This window comes from Clarias gariepinus, chromosome 5 (assembly GCF_024256425.1).
Source record: "Clarias gariepinus isolate MV-2021 ecotype Netherlands chromosome 5, CGAR_prim_01v2, whole genome shotgun sequence".
Classification (NCBI taxonomy): domain Eukaryota; kingdom Metazoa; phylum Chordata; class Actinopteri; order Siluriformes; family Clariidae; genus Clarias; species Clarias gariepinus.
In genome coordinates, this window is record NC_071104.1 from 24,043,760 (window position 1) to 24,061,579 (window position 17,820).

General features: G+C 37.7%; 1 protein-coding gene across 2 annotated transcripts in view; it reads left to right on the top strand.

Annotated features, from left to right (window-relative positions):
* The first annotated feature begins 411 nt into the window (after positions 1-411).
* ubr3 (ubiquitin protein ligase E3 component n-recognin 3) overlaps positions 412-17,820 on the top strand; it is a 41,618-nt gene continuing 24,209 nt past the window's right edge. For both annotated transcript variants that reach the window (XM_053496380.1, XM_053496381.1), the window contains exons 1-22: positions 412-1,008; positions 3,000-3,139; positions 4,143-4,295; positions 4,713-4,868; positions 4,992-5,032; positions 5,261-5,327; positions 5,432-5,562; positions 6,230-6,458; positions 7,809-7,988; positions 8,210-8,343; positions 8,568-8,654; positions 8,769-8,834; positions 9,026-9,115; positions 9,995-10,123; positions 10,739-10,791; positions 11,016-11,149; positions 12,212-12,297; positions 12,648-12,789; positions 13,801-13,897; positions 14,822-14,963; positions 15,049-15,153; positions 15,307-15,513. In XM_053496380.1, the coding sequence (XP_053352355.1) occupies positions 578-1,008; positions 3,000-3,139; positions 4,143-4,295; positions 4,713-4,868; positions 4,992-5,032; positions 5,261-5,327; positions 5,432-5,562; positions 6,230-6,458; positions 7,809-7,988; positions 8,210-8,343; positions 8,568-8,654; positions 8,769-8,834; positions 9,026-9,115; positions 9,995-10,123; positions 10,739-10,791; positions 11,016-11,149; positions 12,212-12,297; positions 12,648-12,789; positions 13,801-13,897; positions 14,822-14,963; positions 15,049-15,153; positions 15,307-15,513 (3,000 nt within the window). In that variant the 5' untranslated portion in view covers positions 412-577. The remainder of the gene's footprint in view (positions 1,009-2,999; positions 3,140-4,142; positions 4,296-4,712; positions 4,869-4,991; positions 5,033-5,260; positions 5,328-5,431; positions 5,563-6,229; positions 6,459-7,808; positions 7,989-8,209; positions 8,344-8,567; positions 8,655-8,768; positions 8,835-9,025; positions 9,116-9,994; positions 10,124-10,738; positions 10,792-11,015; positions 11,150-12,211; positions 12,298-12,647; positions 12,790-13,800; positions 13,898-14,821; positions 14,964-15,048; positions 15,154-15,306; positions 15,514-17,820) is intronic.

Here is a 17,820-nt window from a genome sequence, read left to right on the forward strand (position 1 = left end):
ATGCAGCTGACAATACTGTTCTTACAAGAACTAATCGAGGACAGCTGACCTTTGTGTTTAAAAATAACAAATGACCGTTGTTGTTGTTGTTGTTACATAATTACCTAATTCCATTTGTGTTATTTCATAATTTTGAAATCCCCAGTATTGTTGTAGAATGTAGAAACAAAAAGAACGAAATTTGCAAGTGATCCCAAACATTTGAGCGTTAGTGTATGTCACACTTCTTTACTGTTCACTGCATTTTTAGACATGTGTAACCAAAAAAAGCATCTGATTTATATGTATTTATAGTTACAGATAGAATGCTTTTTTTATTCGTTTGTTTTTTTTAAATCCATTAACACACTTTCTTCCAAAAATAGCAGTGTGTGTGTGTGTGTGTGTCGTCACCTGACCTGCAGGGCCATGGCAGATAAACAGCAGCATCTCGGCTTCCATGCTGGTCGACCCTTTCATATTCACTACTACAGTGTCCTGTCACTTCGGCAGCGCGCTTCATGATCTCGCGAGAAAAGACGTGAACGCTGCAACAAGACAACCAAAATAAATTGTGGACAACAGTTCGGAGTGAACGATGGCGGCGTCGCTGCTACGCCGGGATAAGAAAGCTACAGCCGCTCACTTAAAAGCAGACCTCAATCGGACTGACAACAGCTCTGGGGTCCGGCAACTTCAGGAACTGCTGGATAATGTTCTTAATCCGGAGAAACCGGCGACGGACACCGAGGCCCTGGACTGGTGTAAATCCCTGCTGGCAGGAGGGGACGGGTTCGAGGAGTTCTGCAAAACCGTCCGCTCCTATGATAACGCTACGCTCTGCGGCTTGGTCTGGACTGCTAATTTTGTAGCATATCGCTGTCGGACCTGTGGCATTTCGCCGTGCATGTCACTCTGCGCTGAGTGCTTTAATAACGGCGACCACACCGGACATGATTTTAATATGTTTAGGAGTCAGGCTGGAGGGGCCTGTGACTGCGGAGACAGTAATGTCATGCGAGAAAGTGGGTAAGTTCAGCTGCTCCATAGCTAGCATATCGCCTAGCTGTCCATGTTTAGTCATTAGCTAGCTGAGAGAACATTATTAGCTAATGTCACCTGTCTGTCCTGTACTTTTTTGGATGGGTGTTTTCAACTCGATGCATGTCATGAGCACCAGGACGCGGAATAATACAAAAATAACTTGTTTAAGCCATGCTACAGAGTCGACTCTTCCCCTCCAGGCTCCCAGCACAGTAACACAGCTAGCTTAGCCTAGCCTAGCTTAGCTTAGCCTAGCCTAGCTTAACCTAGCTGCACGCCTTACAGAGTGTCAGTGGTTTATTTTTAACCTCGCAGAGCCTTAGTGACAGCTCTTTCCTTTTGCTTCTTTACATTTAATTACATCGATATTGTTTAGCAACTCAAATACAAACCGAATGTATAAGTTTTTCATGTCGGCTGATTTGTGGTTTTACACACAGGTGTCCTGGGTAACTAATGACAGCTTTCATTGGGTTAGGGTTTGATTTCTGAATTGAGTAATAGTGGTACTAATTGCCCTGCAATTCTGTCTATGTTCATGTTTACAGTATAGTTCCAAGCCCTTGGTGCAGTTTAGAGAGAAACCAGTGCATTTCAAGATAATCAGTGAAGAAAAGTTACTGTGCAAACACAAAGCATTGAAACGTGCCAGTCAATAACACAGCACAATAAATATAGCACAGCAGAGTACACCTGATTTTACAGTGCATGTCTGATCAGCACACCAAGCTGCAAAATATCATCCATATATTTGTTTCGTTTCATGGTTGACTTTTGAGCAGAACAACACAGTAAATTGTCTTACAGAGAAAGATCCATCCGTCTTTTTTTTTAAGACTAGTATTTTAACTTTCATTACTTCTAAGTGTACAGGAGGTGGTACTATCAGTCTTTAATTGAAATAATCCTCTTTTTTTATGTTAGACTTTTGTTGTCATGACGACATGAGGACATAATCCAAATTGCACACTTTTTTTTTTTTTTTAGTTAGTTAGGGAGTTCTTCACCTCTGTTATAGCTACAGATTAAAATATAGTTTTACTACTTGCGTGAGTTTTAACAGGGTAATTGAGAGCTTTTCTGGGCTTCTTCACAGAACGAGCAGCTGATAAAGGAGGCGATGTGCTTAAGCTATTTTACACAGATTTGGCAGCTGGTGTTATTAAACCTGTCTTTAGTTTTAGGGTTGCTTTGTTAATTTATACATTTTCATTTAGTATGGAGGTACTTGTTTACCTCTTATCGGTTGTGTGATTAAGGTTTATTGGACAAAGCAAATGAAATAAATCCATGATGTACATTAAAATGGCAGGGGTAAACGTAAAATTTGTATGATTTAGGAGGCAGTTTGTTTACTTGTAATCTGAGCAAAAAACATGAACAACTGGATTGAACACCCTTGTTTGCCCACTTTCAGTGGGCTTCCATTTAACATACAAAGACCAAATCTGCCATTTAGGAAATAAACATGTTTAACTGGTGTGCAATGACTGCCCTCCTTCCCCAATAATGGCCTATCCTATTATTACAATCTTTAAATGATCATTAAAGTCATACTCTTAATCTGTATATAGTTACACATGGAGTGTCCATTCCATACAATTAAATGTCAAATGTATATACTAGTTCCTGTAATAGCAATAATGTATTCAAATGATCACAGTGATATAAAACTATTGTTGATTATTATGACCAGTACTACTGTGAGCTATTATTATAGAAAATTAATAAAAAATGAAAAGTGAAGAACTCCTTAGGTTTATGTACCTGAAGGAAAAAGCATAAGTGTACATGCCCTGTGATTTTAAAATTTCTTAATTTTTTTTACTTTATTTTTAATTTGTTATATCTACCTTTCTTTGATTTGTTGCCATATGGGTACAATAGATTTTTAAAAAAAAATTTATGTCTAGTAAATATTGCCAGTTAAAGCGTTTAATGAATTTGCTTGCTAAGAATGTTATTAAAATTGGCAGGTTTTGCCGAAGACATCGGTTAAGAACCGGAGAGAATGTTCCATCAGTTCCTAGAGATCTACTGCTCATGTCTGAGATGGTGCTTCCTCGTTTTATTATCAACATAATACAGTACCTGAGAGATGGCTACACAGAGTCAGGTAAGCACATTAGTCACAATCTTGCATTTCCAGAACCAGTATCATGTGTCAATTATGGGATCTTTTTTGTTTAATGCACAGTGGTGCTATTTTTATGAATTTGTCTCTGTACACCATCACAATGGTTTTGAAATAAGGCAATTAAAACCGTTACTGAAGTGTGGACATTCAGTTTTTTTGGGGGGCATCAACAAACTATTTTATTAAAGGATTAGCAAATAAAGCTTTCTTTAAAAAAAAGAAAAGAAAAAAATTCTTCCCATTTCCACAGGCTTAAAAGTAGTCAACAAACTGTGCTGCCCATAAAGGTTGCAGATTCTAAGCATTGATCATGACCTGCAGTGCAGTAGCTAATTCATGTGTGCAGAGGTTTCCTCAAAATCCCAGAACTACTTTTTTGCGATTTCAGTCCTAACATATAAACATTACTTTATAGAATAAAAAATGCTCCAATGGGATAAAGGTTATCAGCTAATTTAATTTATTACCACATAACGCTGAGCCTAAACCTAACCAACGAAAGCAACCCCAGATCAAAACACTGCCTCCCTACTCTTATACAGTGGGGCTCTATGCATAATGGATGCATCACTTTATGCTCTGTTTCTTTCCCTGATTCTTCCAAACCTTTTTTTTTCTTTCTTTCTTTTTTTAAATGACGGAGCTTCAAGTGTTAAGTGTTATCAATCCCCCCCCCCAATACACATTTTTTCTGTAAAGTTGATGGTTTAGCTTAGTCATTTTAGATTACCTTGGTTGGTTTCTTTCCTTGATGCATACCAAAAATCGGACCCTTCTGATACACTGCCTTTTTTGCCAGGCAGTGTAATATAATCATCATCATTGTATTAAAATTAATATTAATACTTAAATTTTTGGTTTTTGAGTCTAATAATGGCCTCCTTCACTTGCGTTGCAGCAATTCCAATTGGTTTCTTAGTTTGTTGTAAAATAACTTAAACAGGTCATATCTATCCAGTAAACAGTTGTCTCCCCACCCCAGAATCCACCACAGAGAGAGATCTGCAGAAGGTCCTTCAGCAGCTAGAGCCTCAGATTTCTTTCCTAGAAGACCTCACTAAAATGGGTGGAGCCATGCGCACAGTCCTCACAAAGATCTTAACCAATCAGCAGACCTTTAAAGAACTCAGCATGGGTAAGCACATCCATTTGAGCAAAACATTTTGATTTAGTCCATATTTAAAAGGCATAAACATAAAACTGTGGTTTGTTTAAAAAAAAAAAATGCTTATTTTCATCATACATGTTTCTGTAATATCCACATTGAAAAGGTGAGTACTGTGCTTGTAACAAATGTATTATCCATATTATATAAATGTATAATGTTCCCAAACGTCAGCAATTCATAATAACTCGCCTCTTCGTTGGTGTGTTGGTATGCATGATTGCGCAGCTAAAGCTAAGTTATGTTTCACATGACTTGGTAACAATAAGCGTTATGTGCTGTTCTTGTCTCACTACAGTCACCCACACCTGAACTCTGGCCTAAGTGTTATTAAAGCAAAGTTTTTTTTAAGGGAGTCATGCCTTGTTTGTTTCTCTTTGATGACAGGCCAAGAGGAGAATGTGTATGCCAAGAGAAATTATGAGAAGTACCTGTCAGCACTCAAGAATTCTGGCCTGGTGTCTGCAGAGGATAAGGGGTCGGTGGGGGCAGCGGCAGGGGCAGCAGACTCTTCGGCTGGCGGTGGAGCACTTGGTTTACTGGGTAATTGTTTTCATTCTTACTGTTTGATAGATATTTTTATTTATAATGTAAGACACACTTTTTATTTATTTATTTATTTATTTGCTCTTCGTTATTCTTTTTATTTATTTTTGTTTGTTTTAGGGGCCACTGCAGCAGTCAGCCCAAATGAAGAAAATAAAGAGGTAAGATGTAAAATTAGTCTCTTTTATTTCTCAGTAATGCATGGTAATGTGCATGTTTGAGTATTAATCACATCACAGCACATTTAAGTTCCTAAATGTTATATGGTACCTGCACCACAACACTGTCACTGATTAATTTTACTATAAGAGAATGCTACATTGTCTCTTAAGCCTCTGTGTTCCCTATAAGAAAATCTAAGGCACATGCTATTTATCTTTCTAAAACAGGAGGAACAGGATGGAGGGCAGAGTATAGGCCAGAGAAAGAGAGTAAAGCTGAGTAGCAGTACCAAAGGTGAATGATTTCCTTGCAAGGTTCCATTTCTCAATCGTTTATTTGTTTGTTTGTTTATTTATTTATCTATTATATCTTATCTCCTGTTGTTTCTTTATTTGTAGATTCGTCTATAATGGACGTTCTAAAACATAAATGTTTTTTAGAAGAGTTATTGTTTTGGACTATTAAATATGAGTTTCCACAGAAGATGGTTACTTTTCTACTCAACATGTTGCCAGATCAAGACTATAAGGTACACGTTTCATACTGAAACAGTTCGCTCATGTTGAAACAATTTATTTTTCTTTACTACTATTTACATTTAGGCATTTGGCTTATCCACTGAGCTATTTTTTATATACTGTAGTTATGATCACGCAACGGTGGTGTAGTGGTTAGCACTGTCGCCTTGCACCTCGAGGGTTCGATTCCCGTCTCTGTGTGCATGGAGTTTGCATGTTATCCCCATGCTTGGTGGGTTACTTCTGGGTACTCCTGTTTTCTCTCACAGTACAAAGACATGCAAATTAGGCTAAGTGGCATTACCAAATTGCCCATAGAGTGTAGATGAGTGTAAGTTGGTGTATAAAAGTGTTCCCTGCGGTGGTTTGGCACCCTGTCCAGGGTGTACCCCGCCTCGTGCCCTAAGTTTCCTGGGATAGGCTCCAGACCCTCCATGACCCTAAATACAGGATAAAGTGGTATAAATGATGAGTGAGTGAGAGTATTATGATCACTTAATGCAGAAGTGTGTACCTATTCAGACAGGGTTCTGTTTTTTTCCATTGTTCTATTTCAATGCTTTTCATTTATTGCATTTGTCAGAATAGCTTACTTCTAAGCAGGGCAATGAGATTATGAATTATGAACCTACGGTAAGTGGCTGATGGATTTGTAACCGGTTCACCTTTTCTCTTCAGATCACTTTCACTAAAACATTTGTCCAGCACTATGCCTTTATCATGAAGACTCTGATGAAGAGCCATGAATCAGACACAATGTCCAACCGAATAGTTCATATCAGTGTGCAGCTGTTCAGTAATGAAGAGTTGGCACGTCATGTCACAGAGGAGTGCCAGCTGCTAGACATCATGGTCACCGTACTGCTCTACATGATGGAGAGCTGCCTTATCAAGAGTGAGCTGCAAGGTACAACATGCATGCTGGTCTTGATATGTTGGTATCAAAAATAATGCTCAATTAATGGTATCACAAATTAGCTTAACAGTTTTATTTACATTTTTTTACAGTATAAAAAAAAACCACTTACCATAACTGAGGTTTCTTTTTTTTTTTCTTTTTTTTTTTTTTACAGTGTTGTGCAAGTTTACATTTCACAGGAACTAACTTAAAAATTATTTGTACCCATCCTACCTCAGCCTCCTTGCCCAGGCCATAATTGCAAAAATTTAAATACGCTTTGCTGAAAGCAGCATTGTTCTCAACAACATGTGTAGTGCGCTGTTTTACGTCATCAGAAAATTCTTTAATTATATAATTTTTTAACACATTGATGCACACCACTGCCTCTTAATATAGCTAACTAAAAATGCATAAAAGCCGGAATAGGGGCCTCCGAGTGGCGCAGTGGTAAAGCGCTCGCCCTAGCATCCGGAGATCGCTGGTTCGAACCCCGGGTAATGCTGTTTTCCTCTCACAGCCGGAGGCACAGAGAGAGCTGATTGGCCGAGCTCTCACAGGGGGGAGGGATGCGAGGTACTTGCGCTCCCACAATAATCTTGGCTCTACAGCCAATCAGGGGCGTCTGTGAGCTCGCACACGCGAAAGGATAGGGCTAGTGCTTTCCTCCAAGTGTGTTACTCCGCCCCTAATGGTGCGTGAGCAAGCAGTTCGAAAAGATGCGGTCGGCTGACGTCACGCGGTTCGGAGGAAACACGGGATAGTCTTCGCCCTCCCAACTGAGTGGTAGTAGTAGCCTTAATGTGGGAGCTCCCTAGCGATGGGGAGGAATTGAATACGACTAATATTGGGGAGAAAATTGGAAAAACCCCAAAAAATTATAAAATAGGGATGCTAATAATTAACTTTTGTTACTATACATCTGCTGTACCTCCTGAACCATTAGTTCAGCTTTTTATTTCATTAGATTGATAAATTTTGTAAACATCCATCCAGGTACAGTGTGGTTACATTATGGCACTGTCAAAAGTTTGGGCACCTTAAGAGTTCCAGAGTCTCAGAATTTTTACAAGGTTTCAGACCTTAGTCAGCTCATTAGATCTGATGCATGACAACCACTGTCATTTAGTAAATTCCAATTTCAAAGCTTTACAAATACTTTGACTCTTCAAACCGAATTACTGAAATAAAAACTTTTTTGATATTTTTATTTATTGAGATTTACTGTGTGTGTGTGTCAAAATGTAATGAATTAATGTGAAGGGTGCAGGAGTTATTAAAACACTTAAAATAGTATAATGTGTACTGTATATAATGTAATTATATAATTAAACTTTACCCTTTTTCCTTTTATTGTAGATGAAGAGAACAATCGTCATGTGGTGGTGAACTGTGGTGAAGCCTTGTTAAAGAACAACACCTACTGGCCTTTAGTTAGCGACTTTATTAATATTCTCTCTCACCAAAGTGTAGCCAAGCGGTTTTTGGAGGATCACTCTCTGCTCATGCTCTGGATGAGCTTTGTCTCCTTTTTTCAAGGTCAGTTTTGATGTCACTTTTCTTTTTACTTTGTCACTTATTTTTTTGGTTTGTAATTTTTGATTGCAAAAAAAAGACAAGCTTATAAACACAAGTGTTTTAATTGGAGACACAACTATTTGTATTTGTCTATTTTAGACAAAATTTTAGACAAAACAATGAACTACTATTCCCCCTTTTTTTTTCTTTTTCTTATTCATCGGAAATTTCTGTATTATCAGGAATGAATCTGAACAAGAGGGAGTTGAACGAGCATGTGGAGTTTGAATCACAGACATACTATGCGGCTTTTGCTGCTGAACTAGAAGCCTGTGCCCAGCCTATGTGGGGACTGCTTACACACTGCAAAGTCAAAGTAATGTCTCAATTTAATACGGTTTCTTTGTTTTTTTAAATGCACATGTGTATTTTTATTTTTTCAGGGAGCATAGCACTCTGACAAAAACAGGCCTCATCACTTTATACATATAATAAGCCAATCCTTACGTCATTATTGACTTAAGTGACATGTGTTGATGTAATTCAGAATTCAAACAAAAAAGTGTTTAGGATGTTTTATGTAATTTGATTTCTTAACAGGAAACACAGGATTACACCAAAACAGTTGCACGCTACTGCTTGGAGACTTTACAGATATGGTTTGATGCCATTGGCTTTGTTGATGAGGTACAGTATTTTTTCTGGTTGCTGGCATTCATGTTTATTAGAATTATAATTATCTATTTGTGCACTTTACATCTGGCATGTTGAGTGTGACTTTTCTCTCTCTCTCTCTATCAGCCGGCTCCCAATCAAATAACATTTCATTTGCCATTGCACCGCTACTATGCCATGTTTCTTAGCAAGGTAACACACATTTTTTCAGTTTTTGCATACAAAAAACCTACTTATTTATTAAATTTGTCATATAAACAGTTTACCTTTTGGTTTTTAAGCTTAAACTACCAATGTATTTACTTCTGATTTTTCTATTCAGTTGGGTGTTTTATAAATAGGCTTTTAGAAAATCTGTTATCTGTGTTTTTGATTTGATCCAGGCAGTAAAGTGTCAGGGGCTAGACTTGGACAGTCTCCTTCCTGACCAAGAAATGCTGATGAAGATTATGGTGCATCCTTTACAGATTCAGGTAACCTAACACCTAAGGCCTAAGTAGAGTCACACTTGAATATATTCTCAGCAGGATGATCCACTGGATTCATGAAGATTTATTTATGTATTTAAAAGTATAAACAGCATTTAACTTTTTTGAATACATAGAATTCTGAAATGCCTTGCTTTAGGTGACCCTAAGGAAAAATAAAAAAACAAAAGTTGAGTGATAGTGGGTCTGGTTCTGTTATATCTTCTCTTGGTAGTTTTAAAGCTATTTTGGATCTGAAATAAAAATTTAAAATGTATCTAAGGATACGCGCCAATGGATCCAGACTTTTGGGCCACTCTATATATAGCATCAGGTGACTGCCAAGATGTTGGAGGAGCAGCCAACCACTGTGGTAATGTAGCTAGTGTCAACTAGATTTCTGTTGAAGTTGAGCTTGATGTTTATACAGAGCCCTGTTGGTTAGTTCATTTAAATGTTATGTAAATGCTGGCAGAGTTGTAAGAATGACCCATGGGTTTGCTCTTGTACAGCATCAGTCTTTAAGGGTGAATTCACAGTCCAGTGAGAGCATTTTCAGAGAAATGTCATTAGTCGTATGTTAGAGCTTCAAAATTTAAGTATTTCTTGCTAAGATCATGACTAATAAGTACTGTGTTGTTGGGGTTGTTGTTGGTTCTGTTTTAGAGTGGGACTTGTGTTAGTTTAACAGTATTACAACAGGCAGGATTTAAATTAATTATGTCTATGGTAATGGCTTTTTCCCCCCACCATTAACATTTTAGCAGTGAGGTAGGGCATGAATTGTAACAGGGGTCAGCTCCATGTCGTGTTGTGATGCCTGTGCTGTTTTTGAAAATGTTAATTAACTGATTAGTGTGTGTGTGTGTGTGTGTGTGTGTGTAGGCATGTCTGTCTGAGATTCACAGTAACATGTGGGTGAGGAATGGTTTACAGATCAAAGGGCAGGCTATGACGTATGTCCAGTCACACTTCTGCAACTCTATGATCGACCCAGACATCTTCCTATTACAGGTATTATTTTATAATCATCGATATGAAAGCACTGTAATTTACCTCCTCTGTTATTTAGGTAAAATGTTTCAAATTGGACATTTTCCAAATGCAGTGATTGGGGGGGGGGGGCTCTCACAGGTGTAAACATGACTTGTTGTTGACATCCGTGCTCCAACAAGGTGTTATTGTGGCACAGATCATAGTGTTCTTTTACTTCGAATAACATGGAGTATGGGTGCAAATTGCTCAACAGGGAGCCACTGTATATAACACCACATGCTGCCTTTTAGATAAAATGAAGCACTTTGAATGGTTGAGCTTCTCAGATTGTCATGAAAATCTCAAGTAATGGTTGACTATTTATTTGATCGAGCAGAACAAAAAGCAATGGCTGGTTTTGTAACCGAGTGTGTATAAAGAGCTGTTATGTCCTACCTAAATGTCAAATAAATGGGATGATACAGCCAGACATTTACATTTAGAAGGCATGTGTTAGCAATGCATTTGTGGATAAAAATCAATATTAGCTCATTTTTGTGCTTAAATCTTGTTTTACAGTCTGTGTTAATAATACATCTGCACCAGTGAGATTTTGTACTTTTTTTAATATATATATATTTTTTTTTAATCCAGGTGTGTGCATCGCGACTAGATCCAGACTACTTTATTTCTTCAGTGTTTGAGAGGTGTGGCTCAGATCCTTTCTCATACTTCCACTGCTTCTTCTGATTTACCCCCCTTTTTTTCTTTTGTTAAATAAGAACCATGTACCTAGTATTATGTGATTAGAATACGTAAATCCATCTACCTTACCTTGTATTATGTCATCTGTTAGCAAGATTGCACTTGTATTTAAATGAGACATTAGACAGGTTTCCCAGTTAAAGGCATTATTATGCTTGTATATCAGGTTTAAAGTAGTGGACTTGTTGACGATGGCATCACAGCACCAGAATGCAGTGCTGGATGCAGAGCAGGAAAGACCCATGTTGGAGGGGGCGCTTACTTTCCTTGTCATATTGTGCAGCCTTCGCATACACCTGGGTTAGTACTAACCACATAGTGGTGCTATCTATATGTTTCTATAATATACATGTCGTTTAGAGTTTAAGGTGTCAAAGGCATCTGTTTGCAGTGTGGGTGCAGGTTTTCATTCCAACTAAGCAGAGGCCACAACTAAATATGTTAAAAGGCAACTATATTTAAACAGGTGGAATCAGGTTTGACTAAAAATGAAAAAAATTGAAAATGAAAATTTGCATTACCTTTTCTAACGAGATATGACATCTCTGAACTCGCTCTTATTCTGAAAAACATTTGGTCATCAAAGTTGCATAAGGTCAAATCTGATCACAAAATAAGCAAACGTACCATGAACAGTTTCTGTCAGATTATCAGATTCAGCTTTGGCCTATTTAAACTGGTAAGAGTACACGTAACTCATATGGCATTAGGGTAATTATCAACAACAAAACAGTCAGTTATTATTTAATTACCTAATGCCATATGTGTCACGTGCTGCATTAAGTAATTAAGTAAGAACAACAAAACAGTCAGTTGTTATTTTAAGACATGAAGGTTGTTCTGGAACAGTTTTTGCAAGAACAGTATTGTCAAGTGCATTTTCAAAACCCAACCTGCCTCTCCCTTAGAGAAGACGCATTGTGAAGGCTTTAAGATCAGAAGACACGTTCTGATCTGTAATATCAACTGTTCAAAGATTATTGCATATTTTGGATGCTTTCACCATTGGAGACAGAAATAAAAATCAGAAAAGACTATTGAATTAGAAGGTTTTGAACAATTGATACGCAGGGTGAATCAATGTTCTAATGTGTGAAGTAAATAGAAACCTTTCCACTTCCAGTGTTGCATCAATTCTATACAAGATTTTATTTATTAATAAGGATAATACTTTGTATAAAATAAGGATTTTCTTTTTTTTGTTCTTAACAGAAACCAAGCTCTGCTGTATTTTATGTAATGTTTTGGTTAAAACTGACATTCAAATTGAATAAAAAAATGACCCAATATCTAAGGTTACATGCTTATGTGCAAGTTTGAAAAACTATTATCTTTTTTTTTTCTCCCCCCCACATTTATTAGGCATGACTGATGATGAGATACTAAGGGCAGAAATGGTCTCCCAGCTGTGTATGAATGACCGCACACACAGTTCTCTTCTTGATCTTATATCCTTTAGTATCGCCTCTATCAGGACATGGTTCTCAAACCGCTTTGCAGAAATCTGAATGTAGTATTAATTTCTTTAAAAAAAAAAAAAAAAGGCCACAAGTGACATTTGCCACAAAAAGGAAGAAAATTTGAGAAGTGCAAGGAATCCTTTGTTCTTCCGGGTGCTGCCAGCATGAAGGATATTAAATGATTGATCATAATCACTTAGTTTTTGCCATCATCAACCCATCAGTGTGTATTTATTTATTTATTTATTTACTGTTTTTAACTGACTTTATTTCCTGTACTTGTTGTGTTTGGATTATACATTTTTAATACTTCTGCTGCTCCTTAACGAATATTGCAAATCCCAGAGAACCCAAACCCTAAGAGTGGGATAGTGCCTGGTAGTTGTAGCTTTGAGGAGATGCTGTCTGCTGTTGCTGACTTTAAAGCTCCAGTATCTGAACCTGGTGGCTCCATGCAGCAGGGCATGTACACACCCAAAGGTGAGCGACCAATGCTGCTTGTTCTTATACATATTTATTGTGCATTATTAATCTTTGTTTCGTCATGAACTCCTACTGAAGATAAGGTAAACACCCAAATGTTTATGATCTCACTAATGCTAAAAACATGTTCATATTGAATCAGTAGAATTGCCCTAGCTTGTATATTTTCCTGTTCATGAGGTAATCAAAAGGGACAAATGCCACAAAAGTTACTGTATTTATTACACATTAGCACGTAGTACATATTGTTTAAGAAAATATTTGCATGGGTAAAGAGAATGTAGGCAATATTAAAGATGAATCATACATAGTTTAGATGGGGCAATGGTGGCTCATTGGTAGATTTCTCTGCTGCCATGCGGAAGGCCAGAGTTCGATTCCCAGTCAAAACTGACCTCAAAAAATTAAGCTTAGTATTGTGTAGGTTCCTCTTGTGCTGCCGGGGTAGCTCTGGCCCCTTGGGCATGACTCCACAAGACCTCTGAGGGTGTACTGTGGTGTCTGCCTACGGCACATTTGCGGCAGATGCTTAAATTAACTTGTGATTGGTTTGCTGGGTGGGGCCTTTATGGATCAGACTCGTTTGTCTGGCGCATGGGTGCTGAATAGGATTGGGATTTGAAGGTTGGGTGTTTTGATGACTTCTTGTCATGGCCAGCGTTGACATTTTTTGGTGATTTTGTGCTGCATTTGGCTTTTCTATGGGATTGGATTGGACAGGCTGGCAATTGTTTCCCACAGGCATGCGTGAGCCTTGGGTGCCCATGATCCTGTCTTCAGTTAAGTGGTGTATAATTGGTAATCAATTGTGTTGTGTGCTGTGTTAGTAATATGGCTGTAGTGGTTGTACAACCCTCTTTGTGTATATAGCTTTGTGTTCCTTCCATCTACCTCATGATGGCACTCCTGTTCCATTGCTGAAACCTCTGTGCTGTCAGTTATACAGTAATTTAATGTCCAGACATATGTTGAATGTGATTTATGTGCCGTTTGCTTTGTTTGTTTTAGCGGAGGTTTGGGAGAAGGAGTTTGACCCCATCATGGTGATTCTGCGCACAGTTTATCGGCGAGACGTCCAGTCAGCAATGGATAGATACTCAGCATTGTGAGTCATCTTTTTTCAGTCTCCATAAATGATTGACTGCTTTTAGAGCTTTTGCTTCCTGGGTGTATTAGAGAATTTTTTTTCATTAGGATAAATCTTTTACTCCCAGTGATCTCTGTGTCTTCTGTTAAAATGTGAGGGAGGGTGTACGGCCTCTCCACTTATTTTGCCCTTGAAAAGATGTGCGTGTGAGAGTCTGTGTCTGATACAGGTGCCTCCAATTAGAGCCAGGGCAGGAGCAATCAATAGATCAAGTCCAAAGTCTAATTGGCCAGGGTGAGTCCTGCTGTATTAAAGTCAGTTTAGACCCTCAAGACAAATGTGAAGGTCTAGGTTCAGGAGATAAGGCAAGGTTAATTTCCTATAGATCTCAGCGTGATGGGATGTCTCCAAATACAGTACGACATTCTGCAGCTGGACAGAGGAGTGAATTTTGTGTTTAAATAAATCGTTTAGCAGTTTAGGGCTAAAAATACCAGCTTGTGGTTGGAAGAGTCTAGTACAGTGCGTCTATTATCTATCAAATAAGCACAAGTTATTTAAAACATGACCATACTATACAACATAATTAACTCCATGGCAGATATAACTATGCCTAACTATGAGCTGATGCAATTTTTGACAAATAGAAATCAAGGCACGGATCATAAAAACACCATTAACTGTGTGTAGTAGAGATTTATTTTTTTATTTTTTATGTTGCCAGACTTGCTGTATGTGCTGTACAATGATGGATTGCCTGTCAGAGCAGCAAAATGTTTCCTGTTCCACACCCTTCTTGTCTAAATGCAATCAATGACATTTTAAAAACCATTTATTTCTCTGTTTAAAATATTTTTTAAGTAAATTGTCTAGGTATATTGTTAAATTAGTTAAAATAACCCCCGTACACACACTGAGCAGTATGTTGTGTTCTGAATGCAGTTTGAAGCAGTCAGGTATTCACACCGGCAACCCCTGGCCTCCGTATAAGGAGAGGACACCCCTGCACCCATGCTATAGAGGACTAGTTCGACTGCTGCATTGCAAAACTCTACATATCGTCATTTTTACCCTGTTGTACAAGGTTCTCATCTTTTAAGAATATTCATGTATTGATTACAATTTAATTTTGTTTTGCTGGCTTTCTCAATAAATTCTGTTTTGCTTAGATCTGGATGGACCATCAGAACATGTCAGAGCATGTGCTGTGTATGGTGCTTTATTTGGTTGAGTTGGGTTTGGACAACCATGCACAGGAAGACGAGGAGGATGAAGTGAGTGACTCTTCTGCTGCAGCCTTTTTTTTTCTTTGACCTTTTTCCAGAGCTCAGGATACAGCTGTTCTTTACATGAGGTCCATGTTTTCCTGTTTTCTTAGTATTTGGAGAAAATTAAAATGTGCTCCCCCCCCCCCCCCTTTGCTAAAGGAACCATGTATTGAGGAGCACTGCCATGACAGCTGGTTCCCGGGTACCAGCCTGCTCTCCAATCTGCACCATGTTATCAACTTTGTACGGGTGCGAGTGCCTGAGACAGCCCCAGAAGTGGAAAGAAAAAGAGAACGGGAGAGAGAAAGGGAAAGGCAGAGAGAGACGCCTCCCAGCACCAGCACTGACTCCTCAACCTTTGGACAGGTCAGCTAGACATGTTCAGCCCTAGTTGTTAAGCAGTACTCCAAAACTAGTTTTCATTTTTTTTTTTACCTTCCGAAGATGTTTACTTGTATAATAACAGTATAGATATTCATTAATTTTATGGTGAACATTAGCATGGTTTGTAAAATATTTAGTTGTGTAAATCAGTGGTTCTGGAATCGTTGGTCCAGAACTTCTCATATAGCTTGAGATATTGCTCGATATTTATTTAGTTATTCATTCATTATGTTACAGTGGTGAAAACCACAACTCAGTGTTTCCAAGTATTAATTTTTCTTTTACATTTCTTTACCTTAGTTACTTTTGGGTTCTTGTAATTTGGTTGTTTAGAACTTAATGCCATAAATCGAAAGCTCAACATCTCAAAAACCATTTGGTCTATAAATAATTTCACTATTAACTTACTGGTCATTTTAATAAAAAATGTACTCTGTGAAGATAAGTCTAATAAGAAAATGCACTTTGGAAAGTATATAATAATAAGAAGTCAAAATATTTATAGTACTTCTTCAAATTAACCTAAAATTTGAGTTGTTGCAAATTGTATTTAAAATTAATTCTCAGTTTCATAGAAAAGTGGTCTTTCATGTTGTCTAATAATCCTTAAAATAATAATGTAATGTTTGGCATATTGTAAGAGGTGTTGCTCACTTTGTACTCCACAGAGCTCCAGAAGGCTTACAGGGAATTGGAGAGAGGTAGCTGGCTTTGGAAATGACTGGTTTGGAATTTGGGAATGTTTTGGATTTGTTGACATTGTAAAATGAATGATTGGGAGTAAAGATCTGTGAGACAAGTGTAGGCTTGATCTCCCTGGATGCAAAGACTAAGCATTCAGTAATGTGATCTTCCAGTAATGTTATATATATATTTTAAACATGTTCCTCGCCTTGCTTAAAATGGACTAAATGGTGTAATAAACATGCATGTTGTTTATAACATTAAGTCCCAAAATGTTTGGAGCTGCAGTACTTGTCATGTGAAGTGTTTATATAGTGTCTGTGTGTTCTGCACTTTTTGTGTTTTTGTGAAATGTTGTCAGTGCTTGGGTGGTTGCCTTCTAGAGTTTCACAACTGATGCCTTTGCAGTGTGACAAACTAATTATGCATTAATGTTGAGTAAACAGTTTTTGGCATGTAAGATTGATGGATGTGTTTCTGAGGGAGCGGTGACACATGTTGCAGGTGTAACTAGCAGTCAGCAGGACTGACTGTTTTCTTTTCTAACACGTTAGTTCTGTATAAACTTTGATAGGTCAGTTATTCTGGTACAAACTTGTGAAAGAACACATGATGGGCCATAATAGAGATACACCTATTGCAATTTTGTTGTCCATTTCTGCTTAAAAAAAAAAAAAAAAAAAGACCCCTACTTTGCCTGATTTCAGCTTTCTTTAATCTTATAAGTTGTAAATTACAGCATAAACACATTCAATTGTATGTTTATAATAAAACATGATGAAACTGGCTCTCATGAAGAACTTTCTAAGAAACCAAGACCAAAACATACCTCTGTTGCAGAGAAGTACATTTAGAGTTACCAGCCTCAAAAATCTGGTTTTAATCACCTCAGATTAGAGCTGTTATGAAGGCTTACAGAGCAGAATTAGCAGACACATTTCAATACCAACTGTTTAAAGGAAGTTATTGCATGTTTTGGAGGCCTTCAGCATTATTTTGCAGTGTGGAAAAAAAAAATAATCTGGAAACGCCATGGAATTAAAAAGCTTGTCCAGACTTTTGACTGGTAGTGTATATGTGAGGCCGATCACTAATTCTGGCTGATCATGCTGAAAACCATCGAATTCTGGTTACTGGCCTTTCGGGTGTGAAAGGGATGTAAATGCAATGAATAATTAAATAGTTCCAGTAATATGCTGTGCACCTAATCTAAATTAATTATTTGTATCCATATCGTTTTTAGATATGTGTGGTATGTATACATATTACTATAAAAACTACAATGAGCATTCTGTTGCAATGTTTGTTTAATTATTTATATTAATTTGCATTTGTCCCATCAGTGACCTTACTTTATGCCAAGAAGGGTAACTATATTCAGCATGGTTAATATATTTTCACAGGCAGTTGACCCATACCTTTTAAAATGTGGTAAAATGGATTTGTTAGCCAGTACTGTCATTGACTTGACTAAAGTATTTTTCTAATTGTTATTCTTCTTCTATAAATATGTGCAATAGTGATGCACAGGACGGGTATTTTTCCAACCCGCGGGTCCCGCTTTTATGAAATTATTTGGCCCGTCCCAGCCCGCCCCGCACCACT